The 18856-nt window shown below is 33.0% G+C and overlaps 1 protein-coding gene across 1 annotated transcript; it reads left to right on the top strand.

Moving 5' to 3' along the window:
* Positions 1-1276: 1276 nt before the first annotated feature.
* Positions 1277-10940, top strand: LOC131850159 (uridine phosphorylase 1-like). Its single transcript, XM_059200332.1, has 8 exons — positions 1277-1319; positions 3939-4085; positions 5094-5217; positions 5756-5911; positions 7638-7823; positions 9695-9836; positions 10314-10507; positions 10799-10940. The coding sequence occupies exons 2-8, from the start codon at positions 3970-3972 to the stop codon at positions 10895-10897; spliced, it is 1017 nt and encodes a 338-aa protein (XP_059056315.1). The 5' UTR covers positions 1277-1319; positions 3939-3969; the 3' UTR covers positions 10898-10940.
* Positions 10941-18856: the final 7916 nt, after the last annotated feature.

Below are 18856 nucleotides of genomic sequence, written 5' to 3'. Positions count from 1 at the left end.
TATAGGTTAATTGTATCATATCTATATTTTAGTATTTGTAAGACGTCTGCACAATTTCAAACCTGATCAATTATCTAAATATTTATATACGAAGATATCTTGACTTCATAATGAACTATTACTATTACGGGAATTCAAAGGACGTGAGTTCGAATATCGCGGATGAAAAACACTGTTAAAAGACTGATATAATATAATATACAGACAGAGATATAGAGACGAATATCTATAATATGTACAAAGAGTGTAGATTTCATAATATTATTAGAAAAATATATGTATAATAGAAAAAAGTAGACTCCGGAACACTTGCACTAATTTGAGAAATTATTGAACAAATTGAAAGGTGTAATATCCCGTACAGATTTGACTATATACTATACTATCTCCAACATATAAAATTCTCGTGTCACAGTGTTAGTTGCCATACTTCTCCGTAACGGCTTGACTGATTTTGATGAAATTTTATATATGTACTCAGTAGATCTGAGAATTAGTTGTTATCTATTATTTATAGCCCAAAGGGTGGCCCGGCCCACCCCTAAAAACATTTTTAATTTCTTGGCATATTTTTTTTATAATACCGATATTCGGCATTAAAATATGTACAACCCTAAATTTTGACCTTTCTATCATCAACCTCTATTTTTTACTAGTTATATTAATTAATATGGCAAAACAGCGATTACCGGATATCCAGTGTTAATATAAAATACTCATAAAGTTACGAGCATACGAGTGAAGCTGGGACGGACATATGTTTTTTTAATTATATTTTATGGATAATAATGGAATGCTACAACCCCCTGCGCAAACGGCATACGCTGGCGGGGCAATTAGCCCATCGTGGCAAATTCACCACGATTATAACATGATGATTTCCAGGGGGAACCACGTGGAGGTCGACCTGACACATATTGCAAGCAATGAGGGTATTAATCCACATTACTAACAATCCATTCCCCCTCAAAGCTACATTTTATTTTAATATATAAAATACTAACAAACACTCGTACGAGTGAAGCTAGGAGGAACGTATGTTGTAAATAAATGAATCACAATTAAATTAATAATAAACCTATTATTATTAATTAATTAACGCGTTCGCATTTCAATGATAAATTATGTTTAAATCTTGATATAATACAAATTATGCAGAAGTTACGCTAAGTAGTAATAGAGTTATCATATGATAAATATAATCATGGTTTAGTCTAACGTAACGTATATATGTATATGCTTGTATACAGTATCGCGGGATATTCATTCAGTGCTATAATCATAGTGTTCGTATAAAGACGTACGCTTTATATATTTTTGTAAGTACTATCAATTTAATTAATTTTTACGTTGTTTTACGCTTACAGTTGTTAAACAACATAAATTGTTTATAAAGTTATCCTTTAATATTTATTTATTCTTAATAAAGTGTAAAATTTGCGAGATATATAAAAAGATTTGTCAATTTATTAAGTTAGTTGTTATTATTTTTTTACAATTAGATAATTCATTATTATTTATTTAGTTTTAGTTGATCATTTTTTGCTTTTATCGACCATGTAATATAAATATTTGTATTGTAAATCATATTTGAGAATGCAGTTAAATTACTATTTATTTTTATTGTTCACAAAAGGCAGATGTAGGTATATAATGTAATTGAACCTAAGAAAACATATGTGGGTTCTTTATTACAGTTTGCAATTTTATTTATAAATTTATATTTAGTCAATAAAAACAGACATGTGTGTAAAGTAATTACATATAACAGTAATCACAATTACTTTATATTAATAATAACAAACTATTGGATTAAAATATATACATACTGGAAATGTTTGCAATTTCATAAAGATAATATAATAAAAATACCTACATATGTAATGTAATTCAGACTAAGAATTTATTACAATTATAAATTCTATTTATAAAATAAATATTTAGTCAATAAAAGCCAAACATGTGTGTAAAATATTCACATACATGAATATGATTACTTGTTTGCAATAATAAATTATTGGAATAAAATATATACTTACTTACCTTAAGTATTTGCAAATTTATTAACTTATATTATAATAAAAAATATACGTAATTTAATGTTAATGCAAATGTTCTATACATTTCTGTATTAAATGGTAGAGATTTTCAAATATCTCTCTGCTTATACTCGGATGATTTAAATTAGGTTTTCTAGCTCAATCTACTTTGTTCTTTTACTTATTTTACTCCTGACACTTTGTCAATAGACTGGTCGACTTTTAGGCCTATAAATTATTGTTTTTTATAGACCGCAAACATGGTTTTATTATAGTCCTCCTAGACCTCTCTAGTGTTTTATGAAGCAAATAAAATAAAAGCGCGGCAGTTAGTTGACGATATGAAGACTACATGTGTGGCGCGGAGTTTGGGCTCGAAGAGATTACATTTGATAAAATGCATTGTAACTAAATTTTATCTTACACATAACTGCAGTGATAAACAAACTGACGGTCAACCTTATGGTGAATGACAACCTTTGATATACATGAACAGCACCGTTCACATGTTGTCGTTATATATTCATCGAATTAGGTGTTATTTGCGGAAAATCATTACATTATTTAAGGGTTTTATACTATTTTACTCAAATCTACCATTAGCATGTATGAAACACAAATATTCAGTGCCGGGAGTTGTGAAACGTTACGATATTCTCTAATGGTGATCAAATTCTGACCATTATTGAATGTAGGTACACCCATATTGAATATTTGTGATCTTACATATGCTAATGGTAGAGAAATTAAACAAAACAATATAAATGCATCAAGTTGTCATGTTACGGTCGTAGTATCCCCAGGCATCACACTTAGACTAAGGTGTCACGCTTCCGTGCACTATTTATCATAGTAGTTTTAAGATCATATGCCATCTTTTAATGAAATCTAAACACAACTTTAAAACTAAAACAGAGGTAATCTCTCCAGACATTGTTGTACAAAGTCTACTTAAAAAAAAGTAGATTTATGTACAAGGACGTATTTTTCAATTGGAATAGAATTAATCCTTTTTTCTAAATAATACTAAACTCAGTTCTTAGAAACTTATTTTACTCGAGTACGCCCATAATCGAAACTCGCAACGTTTGCCTTATCTGTCAATTCCCAATAATAATTAAACAATATTATAATTTTTATGAGACATAAAAAGCATATACTTAGTTATCTATGTAGAGTTTATTTGGAGCAATATAATTCATATTAATTTTTATTTTATTATTTTCAATCGGACCGGAATAAAAAAAAGAATGTGCACCTATTTGTCTTTTTGACACCCTCCTAGCCAGGGAAACACTTAGAATAAACCAATCTGAAAGGTATAGGTGGGCAACCACGTTAAAATCAAACATAGGCACTCGGTAATTTTTTTTTCTTTTTTTTGCGATATTTGTATTCAAATTTAACGATGACAATCCTATCGTACATGTACTAAATAACAAAAAAAAAACTGAAATTTATGTGATACCAGCTAGATCGATAAATTCCAGAGAATATCAGAGCTGCATTCGAAGCTGTCTCTGCGTATATTTTATGAAATACACCTATCTCTAACCTACTTAACTAGGGAGGAATGGGATTGTTAGTAATGAGGACTTGAAGACCCTATTCGTTGGAAAGCATCAAGTCAGGTTAACCTCCATGCGGTTCCCCCTGGAAACTGTGATAAATTCCTATGTAATTTGTCAAGATCGGCTAACTCACCTGACCTCATGCTTATTTTATCATTCTTCACTGGCTCTTGGATCCTAGCATCCAACACAGGCTGGAGCATAATTTCATTATCATTCTTAAAAAAAAACTATTTAACTTAAAGGGTTGGATGATGTAGTCTTCTGGATGCATTACCCACTGCGGTCACGTAGGTATATGATTATTGCATTTGACTATTTGTTTCAGATAATAACATTTTTTGGAAAATATAAATACAATGGCAACTTGCGATTGCGATAACATATTGCCACAAGGAAGTGTGCAAGAAAAACATTACGACAATTGCAGACAAGTTTGGGCTGAGCGCCAGCCGGCCTTCCTGCCTTTATTGAAGTTAGTATTTTTTTCAATCAATAGTAATAATATGTAATATTTCAGAACAATTCACACCACGCCATCTAGTCTCGAGTTAAGCAAAACTTGTGTAATGAGTACTAGACAACTCATACAAATACATTGATGATTAATTTTGTAAATACATAGACAATTTATATATAGAAGCTGTGCGAGGAATTGAACCTGTGACGATCAGAAGTAAGACGTTGTGATAAACGGCTAGACCACTGAGGCAGTCAATAATAATAAAAACATAAGGAAGTGCTTTTTATTCGTACCTATATTTCTATGGATCAATAATGAATAGTGCAATGTTCTTTCTATTCTGGTTATATAATTTTAGAAATAGAAATAATCTTATATTAATTAAGCACTTTAGAATAGTCACATTTTTGACCAAATCTAATAGTATAAAATGAAGACACCTCAGTTGTTTGTACATTTACAATTTTTAAATTACGCAATGGATTGTAATGTAATGTATTTAGCAATAGAATGATTTAAGAGGAAGGTTAATTATAATATAATTTGAATCAAATAATATATGGTATGGTAATGGTATAATTTAAATCAAAATAATGATTTTATATAATTAATACTACTAATTATCACCAAATACTATTCATATTAAAGTTTGACTCTACGAGTATGTTTTGAGCAATGCGCTATGTAACTTAATTAAAAAAAAATATGCGAACACATTAATTTGTAAGTAAACACAATATACTGTCTCTATTAGTATAAGATATATTTGCTATTCTAAGCTATTTGTTTTTTTGCTTACAATTCGCGATATAACTCATGCGTTGGACTGTTGATTTCATGCCTCTTATCCTAAATTATTTTCATTTATTTTATTTTATTTCTTAAAAGTAATACACAAAAAAACTTTAACATTACTTATAAACACCAACTAGTTGTGTTATAGTGGGTTCCGTACTGTTATTTTCTAATTGCACAAGAATTTTTCTTATTTTTTCTATTTATATTAAAATTTAATTTCAGGAATGAAGACGGTACCATTCGTCTTATAAATAAGAATGTGTTAGATTTGGACAAAGATGTGCTCTATCACTTTTCCTTTACGAATAAAAGTATTGATTTGCAAGCTGAGTTCGGTGATGTGAAAGTAAGTGTAAATACAATACTTATATACCTTATAGACTAATATACTGATTAAAAAATATGATATCTGATCCTAAATCAAAAATCAAAATAAAACTATCTTTATTTACATAGTATATTACAGATTATTATGATATATCAAATCTACCTGCCGACATTCGAGTACTTTCGATATAAGATGAACCAACAAGTAACTTACTTCTTATTCTTTTCAAATGCGTTTTTACATGTTTACAAAAACAAATTCATTTTTAAATTCAAATTTTAATCTTTCAACCGAAATAAAAGTTAAAAGGAAAGCTGATTTGCAGCATAAAACTTTTCACAAGGACATAAGTTCTACGGTGTAACCATTGTAGGTAATGTTGTACTCTTTTAACGATGGGCTTAGGCCACCTTTAGCTAGCATGTATATATTCTTTCATTGCACCGTTAGCTAGTATATATTCTTTCATTCATTCATACACAAAGAGCCATGCTCTTGTCGGTGGATTTCATACAATTTTTCATGAACTTCCGTGTTTATTTTCTCATTATTTCAGTTTGTCTGTACTGGAGGCACTGCAAGTAGGCTCAAGGAATTTGCTCTATACATGGCGAAGAGACTTGGCATCCCAGCCGATGAAAACATAAAAGACTGGACCAAAATATCTAACAGATACTCCATGTTCAAAGTTGGACCAATATTGGCTTTCAATGTGAGTATTGATTTTATTAAATATAAATATCGCGAATATTTTTGGACGGTTGTATGAACGATTGGATCTTTTACGTAAATTTATTGATTAGATTTGAATGAAATTCGGTGACAGATGATATTCTAGGTTAGTTGAATTTGCATGACATGTTGTTTCATACAGAATCGGGGGCGACTACTTGTCAGACTAAATGCAGGAAAGCGCACGCGCGGTAAATCTCGGTTGGATTCATTTATTCTATTTTTTATGTGTTCATTCTATAGCAAGCGATTGCTTATGTATTTTATTCAGAGAGGAAATAATGCAATTGTACCCCGTAAGAATATGCTCGTGGGGTAACAGTTAGCGCATGCTGGTGCAACATTAGATATATATCCACTATTTACTTTGTTTATAGAAACGTGCTCGTGGAATTGTTATCTTTAACGTATGTTTTAAATACCAGTGTTTGCACACACGGTGTTTTCTTCATTTTACATTTCAGATAAATTTATTTGCAATGTAAAGGTAAAAAGGTTAAATTTAGTTGGTAAGTTACAAAAAAGTTAACAGTAAACATTTCTTTTACATGCTTACGCGCAAATCCACATTCGCGCGTTAACGTGTAAATTGCGATCAGCACAAGTAATAAATTTTGATGAATTATACCGTAGTATATAGAGATAAACTGGACCCTGGGGCCACCTTTCACATCATAGACTATAATACATAGACACCAGAAAGATTTATTGTGGCGATTATCAATATAATTAACATTTATTTAGCACTTAAATTCGGCGATTTATCATACATAAACGACCCTTCTTATCGTTTATCATCTTTACCATGATAAAAAGATAGCCCATATATGTACATCCAAATAAAGATATAACAGATCTTATCACCTTTATTGTAGTGAGTATGCACCTGTCACCAATTAAGCGACTGTCGAAACTTGACGTGCGAAAGCGGGAATTAAAATAGTTGCTCAGATTTCGGAAAATTCTAATCTTCTTTATTTTTCGTCCTGCATGAAACTTCTACAAGTAAAAGAAAAGTCAGAATAAATAAAAAAAGATGTGTTGTGGTCAAGGTATCAATCCGCTGTTCATGTTCATAGACGATGGTTATCTTTTTCCATCAAATTGTCTGCCATATATATATACGAGAAAACTGAACCGTGACATTTTCAGTCTCCAAACCGAAACACAGTTTACAAAACAACCTGTTTGGAACTGATATAGGAAGCGGAGGTAATAGTGTAAATGACTTTGTACGAAATTCTATGGATAATCTCATAATAGATCCTCCTAATAGTCCTCAAATAGATAGTCTTAATCAAAATCTAGGTTAAATAGATAATAGTTCTTAAAAAGATCTTGGCCTGTTAGGTTAGGTTAGGTTCATTCATTCTTCCTATATCATAACATACTTTATTGGAACTAAAATTGATAGATAACATTTTTATTTAAATAAACAAAATATAAGCACTTTAGAATGGTATTTTTTTTATTCTCTCACTCATTCGGAAAGTAGATTCAGCATAAGAAGAACGCCCAATGAACTTGCGTTCTTGCTCTTTTAAACAAATGTTGTTAATTTATTATGATTTTGTATCACATATAGAACTCCGAGCAGTTCCCTCTCTGCCAGAGAGGTAACTACTCGGTGTTTCCCTCTCTGCCACAGGATGAACTACGCACGGAGAACCTATGGAATACTTAGATGTTCTCTTTCACATTTTCAGCATGGCATCGGTATACCGTCGATGACAATCGCTATCCAAGAGGCCATCAAGATGTTGTACTATGCAAAAGTGAAGAATCCAATTTTCTTCAGGATCGGCACCTGCGGAGGTTTAGCGGTTGAAGCCGGCTCAGTAGTCATATCTGAATGGGGCCTTAATGGGTTGCTGAAGAAGTCTTATGATTTAGTAAGTATTATTCTTTGACTTGTGAAATATCTTCAAGCCATTGTGCATTGCAATAAAATATATACTAAATGTTACGGAAGCCTATTACAATTTATAGGTGAAAACCCGCATTTTAAATTACGATATAAACACAGATAATAAAATAGAGAATATTTTTATAGACCAATGTCAAAAAAACTTGTCAATAAAGTTTTGTAAAATATGTTATTTAAAAAAAGTTCTTGTAGTCTTTCTTGTAATGACTACAAGAAAGACTGTTGGATGTTCAATTCAAATGGGGATCGAAATTATGATGGCCTGAGCTAGGTTCGAACCTCTAGCGGTGCCCTCTAGGGATTCTAATCTCGGACTGCCCTCAGACTAAAGTCGTATCCGTCAGGCGGGAGTTAGCCTTCATCGGGTTTGGAGAGTCTGCACTCGCCCCCTATCTTCCGTTGAAACTGTTAAGGCCAGTTGTTGTCGACAGACTAGTCCGAAAAAAAACTACCTTGATCAATGAATCGTGAATCTAGGACCTAGGGAAGAGGTGTTAGATGTCATGATTTTTTTATACAAAATTTGTGATCTCTCCAACCTCTTGTTATACAATGTCACACTTTGTCGACCCTCGCTTACTCGATGCGCCCTTACCATTAAAATCCAATTTATCACTGATACCTTAATGAGAATTTTATTCGTAGATTAACTCTTATTGCATGTTTAACACTGTAGTTCGTTACGTTATCACTTTTTATGTACCTCTCTCTGTATCCAGTCCCTCATTCTTGAAGATCGTCCATATCCTATGCGATCTTGTGGCTTGCAGAGTGTTTGGCAGGCTGACAGGGTCGCCATGAATAGAATAGAATAGAAAATCATTTATTCAAATAAACTTTTGAATAGTCACAACATTTTTTTTTTAATCTACCGCTCATTCGGAAAGCTGTCGTATCACAAAAAAAAACGAGCAAGAAATTTGCGTGTTGCTCTTTTAAATAATTTTATTAGTACTTTACATTTTTAAGTTTAATTGTGTGAATATAAACCACCAATTAGCACTAATTCAATTAAATACTCAAATAGAAAAAATATTGAATATATAACCAACTGGTTAAACAATTAGTAAGAGGAAATCAGTCATAGTGATTAGAGCAGACCAGTCCCTACAAGCAGCACCCGTTAGATATGAGTACGAAGTTATACTAAGTATTGTCTTAATAGTCCGCATTATTTAATAACAAGCTGACTCACGCTCACGCGATGGGTTCGCATTTACCCCGTTTTTACAAGATCCACTTCACTTCACTTCACTGTAGCTCCACTCCTATTGGCTTTCTATTGTTAAGGAATTTTCGTATTCAGCTCAGAAGCTCCAAAAGTTACCTCCTATAACCTCACAAACCTGTTTAAAATATTAGCATAGATAATATTAAAACCGCATCGCATGAATGATGGCTTGCTATTATTATTATCTTTTGTCACACTATTATTATATAAACTCAAAATTATTATCACCTCTCCGATCGGCGTACCGATGTTACTTTGATTGTTAAACTTGCTTTAAGTTCCACGATTCAGGCATAGATTCATGTGTTACTTCAGTTATGTTTTCTGAAATAAATGTTATTCTCATTCTTGGATGAAGCCGACGGTTGCCATTATCATCAAGTGGCCTGTTCAATTAAATAAAAAAAATAATTAAACTTTTTTTTATCATTGCTGTTGGCCGCAGCTCTATATATGCATATGGCACTCCAAACCAGCGGAAGGATTGAGCAACAGGAACAGGAAGCGGTTGAAGGCCAACTCCTGTCTGACGGATACGACTTTAGTCTGAGGTCGCCGCTATGGGTTCGAACCTTGGTATTGAAACGTGTTTTTTATCTTTTCAGCCTGTTCTTGGAAATATATACAGTGTACCTTCGATTTTGGATAAAAGACTTGCGCAAGAGATACAATTGGTTGCATCGGAAAGCAACAATAATTTTAAGGTATACCTTGGAGGAACTATGGGAACAGATGATTTCTATAGAGGTGAGATATGTATGATTGTTATGTTACATACTGGCTAGAGCATCGTGACCTTAGGTCCATAACGTCGTGAGTTCAAATCTGGATACCAAAAAAAAAATGAATTTATATTTCTTTCTGATTGACACTCCGGTGAAGGAAACTTCGAGAACATTCCGAAAATATAATTCGACAAACTGCGAAGGGCTGCGATTTTTCGCACGGCACAAACATTTATCTTCATGAGTACGATTGTTTTCTATATAAATGTTATTCTATATATAGATTGTGTATGTATTTACAAAATAAATGTATTTATATCAGGGTACTGGTAGGTACCCATAAAACAGGTTCTGCTTAGCTTCGGACTTGATAGCGCTGTGTGATTTGTCCTAAGATATTATTATTATATGAATCGAAAAATCGCTGCTTCTAACCGTATGAGCATGATGTCTCAGTACCAGTACTAATTTAATGGGTTTTATTTCATATACCTTTCAGGACAAGGGCGTCTCGATGGCCCTTTCTGCAATCATACTGAAGAACAGAAAAATGCATTTCTTAGGAAATTGTCGGATATGGGGGTCAGGAACATAGAAATGGAGGCGACTGCGTTTTCGGCGCTTATGACCGAGGCAGGCATTCGGGGCGCCATCGTTTGCGTGCCCTTCCTAGACCGTCTGCATGGCGATCAGGTTCGTAAAACTGATAATAGATGGCGCTATTCGAAAAAATCTTTTAAGTTGTTTTTATACTTGGCAAAGTTTATACCATACTATGTGTTCCCGCGGTTTCAACCGCATTCAATTTATAGCCTATATGTTATTTTGATGTAACAGCTAAATTTAAATATCTAAGTATTTATATCAGTTGTCTAGTATTCATAGCACAAGCTCTACTTGTCGTGGGATTAGATGGCGCCGTGTTAATTGTCCAGGGCAATTTATTTATTTAATATTTACTTTTATATTCTGTGATACTTACAGGTGACTACACCAAAAGAACAACTGGTCGAATGGGAAAATAATCCTATGAAAGTAGTTGGTGATTATATTGTCAAATACATTGAAAATCAAAAGCAATAGAGTATAAAGTGAGACGTTCTGACTTCATATGGAAAGCTGTTCGCTGGACCGAAATTAACCGAAAATCACAAATATACACAAAGGACCTGCTAAAGTTGCATAAAATTATCAAATGGACAGTCCAGTCCACTTCTATCATTTTATAGTAGTATATGCGAGTAGCTTGTATCTTGGCTTTGCACGACGACTCTTGACGTTGCTGCAATGCTCTTACAGGATGGAAATCCTACCATAAATAATAATATAGACTTATAGAAGAATGATCAATAAGATTTTTCATTGATTTATTAAAACAGCAACATATTTATACTATTATTTAAAAGAGCAACACGCAAGTTTCTTGCTCATTCTTCTTGTGATGAGACAGCTTTCCGAATGAGCGGTAGATAAAAAAATCGTGATGACTATTTAAAAGTGCTTAAATTAAGTTTATTTGAATTTGATTTTTTTGATTGATTTCTTTTATTGTGTCCACAATTATTTATAATAATATACAATATGTTAATTGAAATTTATGACGTATTATTAAATATACCTAGCAAATAATAAAACTGTACTATTTTATGTAGAACTAACAATTATTCATAAATGTAAGACATATGAGAGATCCTTCGCACAATTCAGCGTATGTGAGACACGTAAAACAAATTTTTCACAGATAGAGATATTTTTTTCCTTCATGAATTTCAGATATTAATATCTGCCAATACCTATAATATTTATATATAAACTGTATTTGTTCGTACTTTGTGTTTTTGGTTAATTTTTATTAGCTAGAATATCGTTTTGTCATTTGCGAATATTTTTTTGGATTGAAATATTGTTTTTATTTTTTTATTTTGCTTTGAGTTTATTTCGCTATATTTATTTTGAATATGTATTCAGTTTGACTTTAAAATAAATTAAATTATAATAACTTAATCGTGATGGTCATTATCCCTTTCTTACCCCGTAGCTCAGTACGCACCAATAGAGATACAAGAAATAAAAACAAAAGTTTGAAATAGAAGCACGTACTCGAGGCGTTCCTATCACTAATGCAATTTCTTCTTCTTTCTTCCTTTGGTAAGAAAGTATAACTAAAAATAAAGTAGGCGACAAATGAGTGGAAATAAGTTAATAACAAAAATCGAAAAGCTGATGTACATGTAAATAAAATAAAATTTTGCGCATGGATTAACATCGGAATGGGTTTAATATGTAACTTAATACTAATACAAAATATACAACTAAATATAAATACCTATATAAATACGGTTTTTTTCTAGTTTTCCATTTTTTACATCGATGTATGTACAGGTATTTGGCTTTTTTCCTTTTTTATTATTATATTGTGGAACCGAGTGTGAATTTCATTATCTTATAAGTGACACACGAAATATCGTAGGTAGTATATTAGATATCATCTGTGTACGTTTATTATTTAATTAAATGTCTCAATAAAATAATTTCATTAAACAATTCCGCGACATTAATGTCTTGTTTGAAAAATGTTTCACGCAGTACAACCTGAATAGATATATAAATACGTATCTGTACCCTGAAATTCGGCGCAGCGGTGTCTATGTGCGCAGTGCTTTCCCTCCAAATCTTTTACGTCAGTACGTTGTGTAAATTGTCAGGGGCTGGGGCTTTCCGCGTCGACAGCCGCCCTATTTGTTATAGCAATCCAAAATTCCTTTATTAAAACACCTATTTATGTTTTAAAAAAAGTACATATTGGCGGGATTAAAGAGTGCTGACGATTTAAGTGCTGTGATTAACTAAAAATCTATTGTTTAAAGTGCTATTTTAATATATGATTATTGTGTAATTGTTATTATGAATTAATATAACATTATTATTCTTTAATATTAATTATTATTGTGATATTAGTTTGTGTTTTGTGTAGACGTTTGCTTTTGCAAATTTTTACGGAAATGGCGAATGTTGGTAAGTACTTGTTTATGTAATTTGTCGACGGTTTTTGCAATGTAGAATAGTGATAAGTGAACACATCAATTTTTTTAGATGATCTTATTTAGCGGTAAATTTTTTTAAACACAACGCTAATAAGACACTATAAGTCATGTTAATGGCGAACTCAACTCGACTTTTGGCCGATGTAGATTAAATCGTTTCAAAACAAAATTATTACAAAATTCACTAAATTTAAAAAAAAGTCGTCAGCGTGGGTACTTTTACGCACCTATTTAAACCGCCAAGAAGTCTGCTTTGTAAGTTGTGTTTCGGATGTAGGGTTCGATTAAGCAGTGAAATTACAGGATAAGAGACATGACATTTTAGTCTTCTGGAATGGCGACACAAGAGTGTCGACATGACAACGTGATGTCCATAGTACTGTTCATGTATATAAGCGGCTATTAGGTACTGTAGGTAGGTCGTTAACTTATTTGCTATTCCTATTATGTAAAAGAAATTAAGTGTAGTAAACCCCAGAATTCTCTGTTACAAATATTAGTGAACATCTGGACCACAACGCTCTCAGCATTTGGTGTATATTGAACCAGGGATGTCAACTGCATGAGAATCGTCTCTATTGTTAGTAATGTGGAGATAACTCTATTGTTAGTAATGTACCGAGTTAGGTTGACTTCAACGCGGTTCCTCCTGGAAACCATCGCGATAAATTCCTGGTAAATTTATCACGATACTAACTAATCTGACCATATTGTCATCTTATCACCTTCCACTGGTGACGCGCCAGCGTAGTAAGTATACATAATTTCATTAGTATACATCATTACAACCAGGAAAAAAAAAATGCTTAGAGATGTTTGGTACATGGTACGAAATATGACGCAGGGAAAATTATATTTATTTTTCACTGCAACCGGCACTACCTGCAATTTAGCCAATTAAATAGGTATTCTGAATTATGGGTATTCTGAATTATAGGTATTCGGTATTATGAAATATGATGGCTCATGTGATGGTAAGCGGTGACCGTCACCTACATGCATGAAAATCACTACGCTATAGATGCGTTAGGTATGTTATTGATGCGTTAATATTATATTGGAATTGTTCGGATTAATAATACCAGCTGCTGAGTATCACCACCGTAAACTAAAAGCAAACCGAAACAACGCTAGAAACTAAAATACCATCCTGATCATCTGGATGAATGGCAGTCCTCCACAGTGCGGTTTTCTAGAAACTTTTTGCCACGCACAACCACGTTGTAGAAACACCTTCCAGCACTGGTATTTCCGAACCTATACGATATTGAAACCTTCAAGAAAAGACTTTATTACTATTTAAAAGGCCGGCAAGGTACTTGCAATTCCCCTGGTGGTGCTCATGGGCGGCGGTAATCACTTACCATCAGAGAGACGCAAGCTCGGTTGTCCCCTGTGCTATAAAAAAAAATATTATGGCGATATTACACATTACTGATGCGTTGCTATTACATCCTACAGTTGATTAAGATGTCATTCTGCTTAATATCTATTTTTTGTCTGTTCATGCACCATATTTTGCTTAATCAATAACAAAATACTTAATTAAACTTTTATAAAATAATCAAATAATATATTTTCAATAATTTTATCCTACATAGGGTAGACAGAAACATTGGCTACTGCAGAAGCATTGTTGACAATTCAACAGCTAACATTTCACTGAGCACCTCAATCGAACACAGCAGTACGTTTGATTAATTTGGTTTGTTAACGGTGCTTCCATCAATGGCAAGTTAGACATAAATATAAATGGAATTTAACGGTTTTTTGTTTCAATCAGATTCAACCTCGCAACATTCTCGTCTAAGTCGGGATAGTAAATCAGTAGGCCCGACTTTATGGTCATATATTGAGGAGAAAATAAATCAACCAAGACACATGGAAGGGTACGTACAAACTACGTAAGTTATGCGACATATTCTATGTCAGCTCTACGTCTTGATGCTGTCAATTCTTTGCTATTTTTTGACGCTACCATATAAATATTTATACTTTTGAGTTGGTTATCACCTATTTGAATAACCACATGTGATATTTATTGATTGTTTATTGAAAAGAAATTGTTTGTTACACAGTAGAATACAGCATTTTTTTCTAATAAAACAATACCATATGTTCCTAATAAATAGAAGAGAGGATTCTTTCTTCCACCTGCCACATAATTTCCATTTCTAACCGTATTCGATATATATCGATTTACCTTCATACCATTTTATTACTATGTCCTTTATGCATGACTAAGTGGAGAGTAGGTTTTATTATCTGATTTGTAAACAGAACACGATACTTGTCAGAAATATTTGGGTCAAGAGACTGTTACAATTGGAGGGCCCATTGACTGGCTAAATTATTCTGTTCAGTCGCATTTTAACCCCAAAGTAAATAGGGAAAGAAAATAGGGTGTATGTATTATAGATGTAGTAGAGTGGTGTACCTGTATGTCCTTACGGTATACTCTTGAAAGGTACCATGATAGTGTTTCAAGTTAGGTCAGTTAGCCCTACCTGATGAGTTCATAAAGATTCTAATACGATCGTTTCAAGGGGGATCTCAGAGAAGTCAAACCAATAAGGAACATTGCTATCAATACAGTCATTCCCGTCACTAACAAGTCGTCCCATAAGAAAAGATATTGTTAGTGATAATAGGAACAAGTTGCCTCATTACTAACAATGTACCATCAGGTCGACCTCCACGCGGCCCCCTGGAAACTATCGTCATAATTTTTAGTACATTTGCGACGATGGCTAACTTACCTGATTTCATGCTCATCTTATCATTACCCACTGAATTTCTCTGTAAACACAAACAAATAAACAATTTTCTCCCCTTCAATAAAGTAGTTAAATGCTAACACCCCTCTCTTTTCGTCACTCCTAGATGATAAGTCATGAGAAGTTCCTCCGTGTTCATGTAAAGAGGCGACAATTGTTACTTTTCATCAGATGGGCTGTCAGCTGGCTTATTATTAAAGTAGCATAATAAATTAAATAAAAAAATATATTCAACCTGAAAAAAAGAATATTAACATTATTATCGTTAACGAATTCTTCAATTTTATAGTAAGCTTTTTTGCAAAGGAAGTGTTTTATATGACATTTAAATCTTTTTTCAGGCAGATTTATAACCGAAATCAGGCAGATTTAATAAAAGAACCGACATACAAACATAGAATACATACAATATTATCCACCACAAAAAGCGTGTTTCAGACAATTTACATGAATTCAAATTTTAGGAACAAATATATTTATTATCTTAAGCATACGAAAAGGGAATGATTGATGGAGTGTCTTCACATTAAATATGAATGGAAATAGAAGGTTTAGACATCACGGGGTGCCATCTTGATATTGTCACCAATGATGAATTACATGTATCCTATCTACCTTCAAATTTATTATTTATACAGGTCAGTCGTAATGGGAAAACTAAATTCGGGGATATATTTTTTTATATAATTTAGTGCTCACTCTAAACTTAGGACAAATGTCTGAACCTCTATCTACCTGCTTGTCTGTTTGCATTTTAATGAAATTTGGAGTGAGTGATGAAAGGTAGACTTTCTCATGACGACAGACATAAACCATTTTCCTTTTTCTTTATCACAATGGAACAATCAGCGACGAGTTAAATAGGAGATGTAAATTTATTCAGACGAAATTAATCGTAGTAATCATTATTAATGGTTCGTATAATATAATTATAATATTCTTATAATCATATAATATACTCAGTAAAATTATAAAATAAAACGAACTATAATAGAATTGAACCTTTTCTTTCTCCCGCATGGCAGGTTTAACCAACTACATGTGTATATACAATTTCAGGGGTTAGAGCACAATGCATAAAATGTAACATACCACTGCTACTATAAGTCTAACATAAGAATTGTCGTTGTAGTCTTTTAGTCTTCTTTCGTAATGTATTTTAAATATATAGAGAGATTACTGCGACTGCCAGGTCCATCCTGTGGCAGAGAGGGAAACTCCGATCAGTTGCTGGGACTCGTGACCCTTTGTAGTAGACCCTCATGTAGCTTTGGCCCCTTGCCAAAGTCCGTCAATACTCACCTTCACCGCTAGTGGTTGTCTCCCTGCCCAGCCAAATCTAGTAGAAACCTGCTAATGTAGCTTTAGATACACGTTTTTAGTATATGTAGAACCTACTGCAGTTCTAGACAGTCCAAGATATTTTAGAAGATTGTAGAGAGATTTGCTGGTATACGTCTCGCTCCCACTTTGACTCCCACATAGTCATTGTTCATTAATTCGTTTATTTTATAATTAAAAATTATAAATTAAACGTGTAAAACCTCGTGGCGAGTCTGCCTACGTTTCGCGGCAACACCGGTGACTAGCAACGACTTGTTGGTAAGATAACAAGACTGTCATTGCAGGCAGAAATATAACTTATAATATCCATCACTTGTGAATACTCGAATAGTATACATGTATTATATATATATCCCTGGACAATTCAAGCCGAGTCATCTGGTCCCACGTTAAGCTTGTGTTGTGTGTATGTAAATATTTACGACTGATCTCTTCATACCTCTTTCCATTTGTCAACATAAATACTACTGTAATGTTTATATTTGTGATACTGTCATAACGCATCAGAGATGTTTGCAGCAGCGCGGATAGATAGATAGATGGCTTTGATGTCATTATGAGGAATAGAAGTACATCACGATGTGTAGAATTCGGGACAGAGAAGTGTCTCTGGAGCGCATATTTGCTATAATGTTTAGGGAGCTGTTTGCGCTCACCCGAATTCTACACATCGTGATGTACTGAAATGCAATGATGCCCAGTGGGACATCATTGCATTTCTGCGGACCTAGATTTCTGGATGTGGTTGGACATAGACATAGATACATGAATTGAAAGGATATAAATATAATTTACTAATCTATTTTATAATTTATTTTTAAATTAATGTGCATGGATCTCCGAATTAATAAATAAATAAAATATGCTCTAAATATGTATATGTGTACGTAAAGTTTAAAAACTCACTATATCGCTTGCAGAAAATAAAAACTTCAGAACCCTTTACCAAGCCCAGGCGCACTATCTTTATTTCCACTAGAGGTAAAGTTTTATGTCGACGTTTTACGTAGTTCCTTAAAACTTCTACAGTAGTTACTGCTGCAATTTACGTATACGTAAGTGGAGAATCCTGAAAGTGTGAGGTCTGTTCAATAAAAGATGTAGCAATCTTACTTTTTTTATGCTAAAGGAGTTGCATTTATTTTCGTCCTTCATTCTATTTCGATATCACATTTATTGACGTTTAAAGTTGGGATGCGTGAACAATGTTATTCTTGTATATGTTAAGTTTAGTTTAAGTTATTAAACCCTCAAGGGGCTTAAATCCAGTCCCTCGGGAGTTGTGGCCATCGTAGGTGTTGTCGAGGTAAAGGGTTCACCCCGAAGCCTCAACCTGCTACTGGAGGGTGTGGTAAACTCGTATCAGTGCATTTCACTTTGTTCATAATACTTAATATTTTAATTAATAGCAATAGTATGATGCTTTGATGGTAAAAACGTTTAGTATGGTGATGAGCAGGAACTTGTTAGTTAGCCAATAGCAGCGACTTCATTAGAGATTAACTGCAATGGTTTATACTTTACACTTATATTTTTATGTCATAGGAATGGCAAACAATCCCACGTTCGACTTGATAGTAGTAATTGTCGCATATATACGCTAATAACACTACGGACATCACATTGTGATGTCCCCTGATACCACGAGTGTAGCCATCCCGGAGGACTGAGATATCATGCCATTTATTCTGTAATTTCACTGACTTTACCCTTCAATCATACAACACAGACTACAAAGCAAGCTACTTGGCGACTGCAATATGTGACGTGAAATAGACGATTATATACAAAATCTATCTAGGTTAGAAATAAAATAAAATAAATTATAGTTTAAGATTTTGTTATTAATTCTAAAAAAAATATAATTAGTTCATTTC

Source organism: Achroia grisella, unplaced genomic scaffold (genome assembly GCF_030625045.1).
Source record: "Achroia grisella isolate CSIRO2021 unplaced genomic scaffold, CSIRO_AGI_Agris_v1 utg702, whole genome shotgun sequence".
Taxonomy (NCBI): Eukaryota; Metazoa; Arthropoda; class Insecta; order Lepidoptera; family Pyralidae; genus Achroia; species Achroia grisella.
The sequence above is the reverse complement of the archived record's forward strand: the minus strand, read 5'-3'. Positions and strand labels throughout refer to the sequence as shown.